Source organism: Perognathus longimembris, chromosome 1 (assembly GCF_023159225.1).
Source record: "Perognathus longimembris pacificus isolate PPM17 chromosome 1, ASM2315922v1, whole genome shotgun sequence".
NCBI classification, from domain to species: Eukaryota; Metazoa; Chordata; class Mammalia; order Rodentia; family Heteromyidae; genus Perognathus; species Perognathus longimembris.
In genome coordinates, this window is record NC_063161.1 from 83931118 (window position 1) to 83944280 (window position 13163).

Below are 13163 nucleotides of genomic sequence, written 5' to 3' on the forward strand. Positions count from 1 at the left end.
CTCTTCTGTGCTTGAAATAAGTGATGGTTTTTCTTTTTGGCAAACCTTATACCTAAGATTATAGGAGTGAGCCACTGGTGCCTGGCTTTGAGTTGATTTAGGGGTCAGGTTTTGGTCTTCTGTAAGTGGATAACCAGCTTTGCCAGCACCGTTTGTTGAAAAAACCTCATTGTCTTTTCTCCAGCCTTTGTTGAAAATTAGATGGCTGCAGGCTGTATGGTATAATTCCTAGGCCTTCTTTTCTGTTCCATTGGTCTTTGTCTCTGTTTTTGTGCCAGTAGCAAGCTATTTTTGTTACTATGGCTCTGAAGAAATATACTTTCCATAGACTGAAAGTGGGTCATCTCCAGGGAGAGAATGAGAGTAATTTTTACCCTAGTACAAACTTTTATTAAGTGTAAGGTGCTTAGAGCTATTAAGTCCCTCCCCAGAACCAACAACCTACAGGCAGTCACTATCTTAGGGGTGGGGGATGTTTATTGAGTTACATTTTACTGATCTGGGTATGTAAGTTGAAGATCTATTGTTTCAGAACTATTTGTTGGCCCACATTAGTCTGGAATGAAGCCTATCATTAATTCTTAGGTGGATGAGGTACCTTGTAGCATTTAATGACCTTGATAGGTCATGTGGTCTGGTTGGAAAGATTAATTAAAAACATTCTCTAGGGGCTGGGGATATGGCCTAGTGGCAAGAGTGCTTGCCTCGTATACATAAAGCCCTGGGTTCGATTCCCCAGCACCACATATACAGAAAATGGCCAGAAGTGGCACTGTGACTCAAGTGGCAGAGTGCTGGTCTTGAGCAAAAAGAAGCCAGGGACAGTGCTCAGGCCCTGAGTCCAAGCCCCAGGACTGGCAAAAACAAAAACAAAAACAAAAACATTCTCTAGCCTGGTACATGTGGTGCACACTTGTAATCTTAGCTACTTAGGAGGCTGAGATCTGAGGATTGTGGTTCAAAGTCCTTGAGACTCTCATCTCCAATTAACCAGGAAAAAACCAGAAATGGAGCTGTGGTTCACAGTGGTACAGCTCTAGCCTTGAGCTGAGAGCTCAGGGACAATGCCCAGGCTTAGAGTTCAAGACCCAGAGCCACCACCTCCAACACTACCGACAACAAAACATTCTCTCTCTGATTGTTTGCATTCTCCATTTCAGATTCCCTTTTTCATTTCCCCACTACTCAGTTAGCTGCTACCCAGCAACCAAGTATATCTATCAGATAATGGCAAACAAATGAGCCAAGTTGCCAGAAAGGAAAGCACCTTTTTTCCTGTAGTAGAACTTACAATAGTCTACTTAATAAAACAACTGGGAGACAAAAAGCATTTCAAATAATTATTTTCCCCTTGATTTCCCTCATTCCTGGAATAGAAATGATGGATACTTGACAAAAAGTAGAAGACAGGACATTTTCAAAAGTTTTAAGGCCATTTGAACTTACTGTAGTTATTGTTATCTATAGTTATCTTAGACATTGTTGCTGGGAACAATAATTATTAGAAATAATGTACAGATTTCACTTACACTTGCTTCTACCTATATAGCCACACATACATATATTCACATGAGGCTACAGACTAGTTATTGAGGTAATACTTGTAAAGCAAAAATTTGGGAACAGTTTCAAAGTTTACCAATAAAAAATGCAGATGTTCAGAGCCATATTATACATTCATAAAAAATAAAGAAAATAATCCGGGGCCATTGACTCATGCCTGTAATCCTAGCTACCCAGAAGGCTGAGATCTGAGGATTATGCTTCAAAGATAGCCTAGGCAGCCAGAGACACTTTATCTCCAGTTAACCACCAGAAAACCAGAAGTGGCACTGTAGTTCAAAGTGGTAGAGCAAGAATTCAGGGATAGTGCCCTATGACCAACCAACCAACCAAGAAGCAAACTAACAAATAGATAAATAAAGTATATTCCATAAAGATTAAGCCCTAAAATACATTGTTAAATTAATGAGCAACAGTAATTTGGAGACTAATGCATTAAGTATGCTGGAATTCTTATGGGAGAGTCTATATATACAAAGGTACTTGAAATGCCATAGACTATTTTTAGGGAGATATAAAACTAACTGGAAACATTAATGAAATGGAAAGCACTGCTTATGGGGGGGGAATTAAATATAGTGGTCAGAGAGGTAATATTTAGTGTAAGTTTAATGAATACATTACATAATATGATAGAATAAATATTTTGTGTTTTTCTGATTCTTTTTACTATGGCATTACTTTAGAAAAACATGCTTTGAAAAATGATTTCTTCTTTTCTTTTTTTTGCCACTCCTGGGGCTTGGATTCAGGGCCTCAGCACTGTCCCTGGCTTCTTTTTGCTCAAGGCTAGCACTCTACCACTTGAGCCACAGCGCCCACTTCTGGCTTTTTCTGTGTATGTGGTGCTGAGGAATCGAACCCAGGGCTCCATGCATGCTAGGTGAGTATATTACCACTAAGCCACATTCCCAGCCCTGAAAAATGACTTTTTTAATGTGTCAGTTCTGGACTTGATTTAGGACCTCATGTCTTGCTCAGCTTGCATAATCATGGCTGGCTCTCTATTATTTAAGTCACACACTTGTGTCTCTGTACGACATTTTGATGGTTAATTGAAGATAAAGTCTCAAAAGCATTTCTTCCCTGGCTGGCTTTGAAATTGACACCCTTATGGTCTCAGTCTCTTGAGTAGCAAGGATTATAGGCTTGAGCCACAAGTGCCTGACTATGATTTTTTTTTTTTTTGTCCGTCAGGGTAGGTCGTGGGGCTTGAACTCTGCACCTGGGCGCTGTCCCTGAGCATTTCAGCTCAAGGCTAGCACTCTACCATTTGAGCCAAAGAGCCACTTCTGGTTTTCTGGTGGTTAATTGGAGATAAGAGTCTCACGGCCTTTCCTGCCTGGGCTGGCTTTCAACTGCAATAAATAGATACGCCTAGGAAAGTAAGATGATTGGTTTTTTTTTTCTTCAGGCTTGATTCACTTTATTATTCTTGCATAAAAATCCTATGTTGTGGCCACATCTGGAGCCTGGGTCAGCTGCATGGAGACTCTGGTATGGGTTTTCACAAGATGGTCAGTGAGTTCCTGATAAGGAGGTTGGGTGAACAGGGTCTCTTCCCAGAGATCAGAGGTCAGGTAATCTGTAGGTCTTGGAGATAGATAGCATCAAAATTGGCCTTGGCAAAGTTGCCCAAGATAGCAGCACAGCCCCTGGCTGAGACGTGGCAGTCATCAACACCAGCCATCATCTATAACTTCTTGGGGACAGAAGCTAAAACCATCCCAGTGCCTCTGGGTGCGGGGATGAGGTGCACCGGCACAGATCCTCATCTGCCTGTCTGTCTCCTTGCACAGGACGGTGTGGGGCTTGCCAATCTTGTTCGCCCAGTAGCTTCTCTGTACAGGGATGATGAAGAGGTTGGCTAGGATGATGGCCCCTCGGATGGCAGTGGCCACCTCCTTGGAGCACTTAACACCAGACAGACCCACATGGCTATTGTAGTCACCAATGGCTACAAATGCCTTGAATCTGGTATGCTGGTCAGCTTGGATCTGCTTCTGCATAGGCATGATCTTTAACACCTTGTCCTTGAGTGACACCCCCAGGAAAAAGTCCTTGATGGGCAGGGAGAAAAGATAGATCTCCTCCAAAGACTTGATCTTCATGTCCTTTACCAGGTGGCCCAGTTTGGCCATGGGTATCCATTCCTTGTCTCCAGCCTTGCCTCCAGGAGCCCCGCGGCAATAACCCCAGCCTCTACCACAGCAGGGACTGAAGCCTCCTCCTCCAAAGCCACCCAGGCCTCCCAAGCCTGGGTCCCCAGGGGGCCCCCCTGGGGCCTCCCAGCCCTCCTGCTGCAGGGGCGACATTCACCATTTGTTTTTTTCCAGGAGAAGAAGGATGATTGTGTTTTGAGCATACTGACTTTGGGATGTCAGGATGGGCTGATAGCAATGCCTAAGACAGTTGGAAATGTGGTCTTAGGAAGTAATGAGGACTGAAGCTGGGTAAAGATTGAGCAGAACTCCTACAAGCATGTGTAAGAGGGGAAAGACATTGACATTTAGCCAAAGAGAGTACTTAAATTTGAGGTCAGCTGAAGAAAGAAGTATCAGTGAATGACAGGCAGATCTGAGAGTGAATGGTTTTGCAAATTTTACAGAAGGAAGTTGGTCCTACTCAGGAGATTGATAGTAGAATTATGCTAAGCCAGGCAATGAAGTTTCTCAAAACTAACCAGCAAAAATACAGAGTTGGAGATGTAGCTGGTGGCTTGAGTGGTAGAGTTCCAATCTGGAAAGCCCAAGACCGAGTTCAAACTCTATTAATGAAAAAAAATTACAGGATGAGATATTAAGAAATAAGAATTGCTGGTGGTAATTAAAGTGATAGAGTAAGAGGCCTAGTGTTCAAGCCTTAGTTTCACCGCACACATGAAAGGAAGAAATGAAGGAAAGAAGGAAATTGTGAAATTTGGTCTGTCAGTTGTTATCAAGATGATTTTTTTTCTTTTTTCTTCTTAAAATGCTAGTGGGGTTTGAATTTTCTGGGGCTTGGTACTGAAGTGCCAGACTTTGAAGTCAGGCCCCACTTAACCACGTGAACCTGAAAATAAGCAGGCCCTGTGAGCAAACCCAGGACAAGCTTATAAGGGCCCAGCCGGTCGAGAACTCTTAATGACTGGGAATGCTTAACTCTAACCGTCCCTAGAATACCTCGAGCCCTGAGCCAATCAGATTTGTACCCGTAATCTTGCTTGCTTAAACACCTGATTGCTGTAACTTTGTCTTTTGCCTTATAAGCTCTGTATAATCGCAGCTCGAGGCTGCCTCTTAACCTCCACTGTGTCAGTGGGTAGGACAAGGCCCGGGCCGCGGCCCCGCTTGAATAAAGTCTTGCCTTGCTATTGCATTTCGGAATGTTTGAGTCTCGGTGGTCTTCTTGGTGGTGGTCTTGCAACTTGGCACAACAGTACATAGTGGCTCATATGTGTAATCGTAGCTACTGAGGATGTAATAGAGTTCCCCCCGCCCCCGCAAGGGAGGGGATTCCTGGTTCCTCCCAACGTCCACCACTCAGTCTCCAGCAAAAAGATGACAAAAGGATGGATTTATTGAGGAAGTAAAAAGGGAACCAACTGGCCAGGGTCGCAGCCCAGACTTGGGAGCTGAAACTGTGACCCTGAGCAGCCTTCCAGGCCTGGTAATAAAGGCAAACATCACATAGTCAAACCTGCCACACGCAGGTGGCCAATGAGGTTACAACACTTACAGAGCATGCCAGGTCACACGCAGGGGGCCAATGGAGTTACAGTCTGTCTCACAGTATCTGTTATAATAAACCAACCTATCATTCTAGTTAGAATTGGCGCAGAGATTTGGTGGGGCTCACATGATGCAGGTGGATACGCCTACTCACGGGAGGGCACAGGTTTAACCTTGAACGTTCCTTGAACATTCCACGCCTCAGGTGGTCAAGCAGTTTACACAATCTTATCATAGTGAAGGGGAACTTCCCTGGATTGAGCTGACAAGGGCATACTTCCAACCCTGAGGCTCAGGGGCAGGGGAGAGCTTAGTGAAGATGGGAGTCAGCTTCTGCTATCTTTAACTGAGATGGAGTCAATTTGACACCCCTCAACAGCCAATGATGGCTCTGGCCAGATCTGACCTCCATATTACAAGGAGTCTGAGATTACAGAGGATTATGGTTTGAGGCTAGCATGGACAGCAAAGTTTGTAATACTCCATCCCAACTAATATGTTTGTTATGGTGATGGGTTCCTGTCATCCTAGCTAGGCCAGAAGCAAGTAAAGGATTATGGTGCAGACTGACCCTGGGAAAAAAAGCAAGATCTTATTTGAACATGAATTGAAGTGAAAAAGGGCTGGAGATGTGGCTCAAAGTGATAGAGCCTTCACGTGCTAGGCGAGTGCTCTAAGTTCAAATCTCAGTACTACCAAAAACCAAAAATAGATGAGAAGAGGTACAGATTGTGAGAAAGAAAGTTGGTAATGAAGGGCAAGAGGGAGTATTGAGAATGAAGTTCAAGGGTGAATAGAGGTGATGAGTATGTGTGTGTGCATGCCTGTATGCATGTGTATTATGAGAGAGCACTGCAATTCATTTATACACTGGCAGAAAGAAGTTGCAGAAACTATTGTGCCAAGTCGCAAGACCACCCCCAAGAAGACCACCGAGATTCAGACACTCCGAAATGCAAAAGCAAGGCAAGGCTTTCTTTAACGAGCTGCCAACTCGGGCCTCGTCCTACCCACCGACACAGCGGTTAGGAGGGAGCCCCGAGCTGTGATTACACAGGGCTTATAAAGGCAAAGAACAAGGTTACAACAATCAGCTGTGCAAGCAAGATTAGAACACAGGTACAAATCTGATTGGCTCAGGGTTCGATTCTAAAATGGGGTTCACGTGGTGGGGCCTGACTTCAAAGTCTGGCACCTCATGTCCCCCTTTTTCTTTTTGGTACCTTGGGAGCCAATCATGGCTCCATTCTGTCCATTTCAATGGCTTGCATGTCTAGGGGATGATATAGAGGTAAGGCATGGGCCAGTAGGGCCAAAAGTAGTATCCGAAAATAACTCTGGTCCCTCGGTTTTAAAGGGGGGCTGATGGGTGAAGATCATCCATCTTCTGTAATTTCTTCAGGCTGACTCGGGGGCGTTGACCTTACCTAGCCAGGAACCTATAACCTTAGTCTACTTTACCAAGGGACTGCAGGATTCACCTCACTTGAGTGAGCTGCCAAAATAACATTAACACTAGCCAGGGTAGTAAGGAAAGAAGGCAAAAAGAAAATTATAACAATATTCAGTCTCTTTCTTTTCTTGAGGCGAAGGCGAAGCAGCTGAGTTGGGTGCTTGGAGACCTCCCATGTTCCACCACGGTAGTTGTCATCCAGGGCAAAGGGGTCAGCTGGCCTGGCATGGAAGCAATGAACCCAAGTGGTGATGCCGTCTAGGGTTCCTTCCACCGTGGTTCTTAGGATTTCAGTCCCCTGGTCTGAATAAATGGGGGGTAGGGACAGAAGCAGAATCATATCTTTTAGAGTCCAATTCATTTTCTCTACCTGTCTTGCACTCTGGAGTCTATAAGCACAATGCAATTTCCAATCCGTCCCCAGTGCTGCAGCTATTCCCTGACTTACTTTTGAGATGAAAGCCTGTCCGTTGTCTGACCCAATGGTGGATGGGAAGCCATACCTGGGTAGGATTTCTTCCAGGATCTTCTTAGCCACTACATTCGCAGTCTCATGCTTTGTTGGATAGGCTTCAACCCATCCTGAAAAGGTGTCTACAAAAACTAGCAAATATTTGTAATTTCTGTGAAATCTACTTCCCAATACACACCTGGCCTATTCCCACAGAGGCGAGCTCCTTTAGTAATCTGTTGATTGGGGGCATTGGCAAGCTGACAGGCCTTTAACAGATCTCAATAAGGACACAATCTCAGGTCTACAAGCTTTCTTTACTAAACAGATTTATGAGCTTAAAATTCTCACTGCCAGTCAGGGCTTTGAGTAAATGCGGGGGGTGAGATTTTAATCTATCCTCTCATTTGACAAACTTACCCTTACTAACCACTATCACAGATGACTGGTAAATTCCTGCCCAGTAGACAGACATGGGCATTGGAAAGGCATGCTTATGAACTATTCTTCTAGGACTTCCCGGCTTTAACTTTTGAAAGGCCAACAGTAGTGACTCTAGGATCTGACACCATCTCTGCCATCCAAGCAGTGGCTTACTGCCTCTGGATGCTCCATCACTTTTGTCCCAGGAGGAGTGACTTTCGACTTGGACTCAGGGCCTGAGTGCTGTCCCTCAGCTCTCCAGCTCAAGACTAGCACCGTACCACTTTTGAGCTCCACACCACTCCGTTCCTAGCACTCTGCTGGCTGATTAGAGACAAGTCTCTCACAGGGACCTTTCTTTGCCCGGGCTGGCTTTGAACCGCAGATTCAGATCAATGAGTCTTATAAGGGGCCACTTTACTCCAATTATAAGCAACAAGGTGGTCCACACAGAAGTAGTTTTTAAGCATGCTCTCTTACCTGGAACTTATTAAGGGTCAGTATTAGATCTTGACAAACTTGTAGGAATCACCTGTGCTTCTCTGTGGGCCTGCTGGAAACTGTTACAAAAAACCTACAAAGAAGCTGGAATGGCAATTAAACATTTTGGTAGCCATAATTCTCCTTTTCTCACTTTGCAATAATTTAGGACAATTTTACTTCCAAATTTCTTATCTAGAAATGTATTCTTGATTTCCAAAGCCTTTCTAACACTAACACAACACTTTAGCTTTTATCTGCATCGGAAAAACTGAAGCTCACAGGCAATCTGAAACCAGGTGCCGCCCTTTGCTTACGGGCTGCTTGTTTCAAAAGAGCCTCTTTTTTTTTTTCAGTCCCAATTACTGCATGGCATGAAGACCTTTGAATTTAAACTTAGTTTTGCATCATACTGCAGTCTTGAACATGTTCACACTCATGCACACACACATACATTTTCAAAAGATCTTAAAGCGCGCTGAATAAGCATTGGCCGTACATTTTCAAGTCCAGGGGAGTGGAAGGAACGTTCCCCATCATCCGTTTGTCAGTCAGGCACAGTGCAAGAAAGAAACTCACAAAAATGAGCTATCTCCTTAACCTCCCTCCAGTGAGCTAGGATCAAGTCTAGGGGGCTAGATGGAGGTCCTCAAGATAGAACGTTATCCATAGCTCTGATCAGATGTTCAGTCCAAAAGGCTACAAAAAACAAAACAATTAATACAAAAGGAGGAAAACACACAGGCCTGAGAACAAGAAAAGCTACGAGTTGGAGATCTCCCAAGCTGGCCCACAACCTCCTACAAGGGTGCAGAAGGAATGGACCCGAGTTGGCCCACAACCTCCTGCAAGAAGGAGTGGACCCTAGTTGGCCCACAACCTCCTGCAAGGGTGCAGAAGGAGTGGACCCGAGTTGGCCCACAACCTCCTGCCAGATAAGCAGAAGGAGCAGACCCAAGTACAAGGTGGGCGGGTTGAGTCTCGTTTAGGAGGCCCTCCTGGTCAGTTCCAGCCAAAAACCAAACTGACTCGCGCCCTACAAGTATAAGCAAAAGCAAAACAGACAGACAAATTACAGGACAAGACAAATGAACAGCGCTGTTTTCTTACCTTCGGAGTCTGGGATCTCAGGGTCTCTGGGGCTATCCCGGACGAAACCCCAAATGTTGTGCCAAGTCGCAAGACCACCCCCAAGAAGACCACCAAGATTCAGACACTCCGAAATGCAAAAGCAAGGCAAGGCTTTATTTAATGAGCTGCCAACTTGGGCCTCGTCCTACCCACCGACACAGCGGTTAGGAGGGAGCCCCGAGCTGTGATTACACAGGGCTTATAAAGGCAAAGAACAAGGTTACAACAATCAGCTGTGCAAGCAAGATTAGAACACAGTTACAAATCTGATTGGCTCAGGGTTCGATTCTAAAATGGGGTTCACGTGGTGGGGCCTGACTTCAAAGTCTGGCACCTCAAAACAAGAAGCAAATAATGTGTTCTGATCAGACTGAGCACCATTATTCATACAGTCAATTACCTTAAAATAAAGGAGTGAAGAGGATGGGGAAGAAATGGGAAGCAATGTTAATGTAGACATACCTCCACATTCCAAATGAAGGAATGACTGAAGTTCTTAAGGAGGTGGAATAGAAAGGAACTCTGGGGCTGGGGATATAGCCTAGTGGCAAGAGTGCCTGCCTCGGATACATGAGGCCCTAGGTTCGGTTCCCCAGCACCACATATACAGAAAACGGCCAGAAGCGGCGCTGTGGCTCAAGTGGCAGAGTGCTAGCCTTGAGCGGGAAGAAGCCAGGGACAGTGCTCAGGCCCTGAGTCCAAGGCCCAGGCCAAAAAAAAAAAAAAAAAAAAAAAAAAGAAAGGAACTCTGCATAAGGTGCTGGTGGCTCATGCCTGTAATCCTAGCTACTCTGGAGGCAGAGATCTGAGGATCAACGTTCAAAGCCACCTCGGGCAGGAAAAGTAGTGGTGTGGCTCAAGTGGTATAGTGACAGCCTTGAGTGAAAAAGCTATGAGTGAGTACCCAGTTCCTGAGTTCAAGCCCTAGTACCAGCACAAAAGAAAATGAAGGGAAGAGAGCGAGCGAGAGAGAGAGAAAGAAAGAAAAGAAAAGAAAAAATTGCATGTATAGAACAGTTGTGAATTTTACAGTTAGAAAAAAAGTCAAGGGGTTGGAAGCATGAGTCAGTTGGTAGAGCACCAGCCAATAAGGAAAAGCATCAGGTACTTAGTTTGAATCCTGGTCACAGATGTTAAAAAAAAGTCAAAAAAAATCTTCTCTCAGTTTAGTAAAGAAGCAGCACTGCAGCACACTAAAACGGGAACAACAGTGTCTTTGGAGCCAGAAAGACCTGAGCTCGAATCCTGATTTTATTCCTTATTAGCAAGTTACCAAATTGATCTTTCTCCATATCTTTATTGTAAAGATATATAAGGTATTTTTATATATTAAGGACTTTTATATATCTTTATAATAGACAATAATTCCTATTTACCAGGTATGCATCTTAATTGATATACATACTAATTTTGTCACAAAACCCTTTTATTAATCTCCTATTGTGTAATGGATACTCTACTTGATTTTTATCCTCAAGGAGTTTAAACTCTCAGAGGGAAGCCATTTCCCCTTCATTTTCTTCTTCTTCCTCTTATTCTCCCTCCCTACTTCCCTCCCTGTCCTGGGATTTAAATTCAGGGCCTGGATGCTGTCCTGGAGCTTTTGTATTCAAAGCTAGCACTTTACATTTTAGCCACAGCTCCTTTTCAAGCTTTTTGGTGGCTCCTTGGAAGTAAGAATCTGTTTTGCTTGTTTTGTTTTTTTGCCAGTTCTGGGGCTTGAGATCAGGGCCTGAGCACTGTCCTTGGCTTCTTTTTGCTCAAGGATAGTGCTCTACCACTTGAGCCACAGCACCACTTCCGGCCTTTTCTATATATGCGGTGCTGAGGAATCGAACCCAGGGCTTCATGTATACGAGGCGAGCACTTTACCACTAGGCCATATTCCCAGCCCCTTGGAAGTAAGAATCTCATGGACTTTCCTGCCTAGGCTGGCTTCAAATGGCAGACTTCAGATCTCAGCCTCCCGAATAGCTAGGATTGTAAGTGTGAGTCACTGGCACCTGGCCTTTGTTTTTTTTTCTTTCTTTTTTTCTTTTTTTTAATTCTTTTCCTTCATTTTCTATTTAGGACAAGCAATCAATTTTACAGAATTGTGAAGGGTCTTGCAATAACTATTTTCCTGTTTGTGTGTGTTTTAACATCAGATTCTGTCCCCAAGTATTCTTCTGGCAGCCTGGATTTAGTCACTAACACAACAGTCCACTATGCTGACCCCTTGTGCTTTGGCCAGTGAGGGTCAGCAGAGCCACTTGTGAGGAATGAGGGGCCTTGGACCAAGGATACCATCTATCAGCCTGTTTCATTCTTACATCTGCAATATGCTTCACATTTTATCTTCTTATCATTTATTGTTTTTTTTTCTAATGTTGTTATTGTTGGTGGCAGCTGAATAGAGTTGTTTAGGTTCCAAACAGCTTCCCAGAGGAAAATGGCCCCAAACTGAAGACCTGAGAACAATTGACCACAATCATGAACAATAATGAAACTCATCTATTTCTAGGCCCCATTACTTTTAGGGAGAGTAAGTAAAGGCATACATTTTTAATTAGGAACATTAGAATTAATTATAATGAGTGGATTTGGAGCATGAGTCTAGAGAAATATTAAATTAATTTCTAACAGAAGTGCTTTTGCAAAAAGATTATAAATTAAAGGTTTAATTTGTGTACTCTAGATGCTTAAGTGATTGTAACATCGTTTAAGCATTTAACAACAGTGAAATTATTCTAATGTCATTGGTTATTTGTGATGAAGATAAAGTACTTTCAGATCAGAATTGGGTTAATTAAAGCTCATCACCAAGGAAAGGGCAAAACATTCTGAGTAATACAGGCATGGCTGAGAAATAGTAGGATATCCTTTCTAGACTACCACAATGAAGCAAATACTGAAATAAAATAAGTCATACGAAAGTTTCACCTTCTCAATGCATGTCAAGGTTATATTTACACTATGCTATAGTCTAAGCATGCAATAGCATTATGTCTAAAAAAAGAGTAACCAATGTTTGTACCTAAAAATTAAAAATATCACCAAAAAATACCCAGGATCATTGGGGTCTCCAGTGAGTTGTATAGTCTTTTGGCTGGTAGAGGGTTTTGTCTTGATGTTGATGGATGCTGAGTCAGGGAGGCCACTGCTGTGGTGATTTCTTAAAATAAGACAATAATGAAATTTGCTGCAATTGGCTGACCTTTCCTTTCACTCAGGATTTCACTATACCATGCAATGCTATTTTATAGCATTTTACCTACAATAGAACACCTTTCAAAATTGGAATCAATCTTCTCAAAGACTGACATAACTACTTGTAGTTGATAAAGTATTGATCATTTAATTTAGTATACTGAATTCTTTGCTGTCATTTCAACAATGTTAGCAGCATCTTCCTTAGGAACAGTTTTCATCTCCAGAAACCACTTTCTTTGCCCTTCCATAAGCACTCTTCATTATTATGTGCTGGATGCTAGTGGTTCATACCTGTAATCCTAGCTACTCAGGAGGCTGAATCTGAGAATCTTCATTTGAAGCCAGCCCAAAAAGGAAAGTCCTTGGAAGTCTTATCACCAACCAACTGCCAGAAAACTGGAAGTAGAGCTGTGGCTCAAAGTGGGAGTGCTAGCCTTGAGTGATAAAGCACAGGGACAGTGCTCAGGCCCTGAGTTTAAGCCTTACAACTGATAAACAAACAAAACCAAGAAGTATCAACAAGCACCATAAAGTGAAATAACAGTATCCAGAGCTATAGCTATAGCGGCAGTGCACAATGAATCTTTGCCTTCCTCAGTCCTTTCTCAGTGCAGCTGTACATTTGTTAGCCTGTGTTAGATCAGTGAGGATTAGGTTCCCCCATTCTGTGAATATCAGCTGGGTATAGTTGACACTAGGAAGTTCACAGGAGCTGCATTCTTCATTTATGTGACCGCTCACCTCTCCCATATGACTGACC

General features: G+C 43.5%; 1 protein-coding gene across 1 annotated transcript; it reads right to left on the reverse strand.

The window, feature by feature from the left end:
* Positions 1 to 3239: 3239 nt before the first annotated feature.
* LOC125352066 (40S ribosomal protein S2-like) lies at positions 3240 to 3878 on the reverse strand. Its single transcript, XM_048347263.1, has one exon. The coding sequence runs from the start codon at positions 3876 to 3878 to the stop codon at positions 3240 to 3242; it is 639 nt and encodes a 212-aa protein (XP_048203220.1).
* Between the last annotated feature and the right edge of the window lie 9285 nt (positions 3879 to 13163).

What these genes read in the sequence shown, in the direction of transcription:
- LOC125352066 (XM_048347263.1), bottom strand. Translation starts at nt 3,878, where the DNA reads ATGTCGCCCCTGCAGCAGGAGGGCTGGGAGGCCCCAGGGGGGCCCCCT.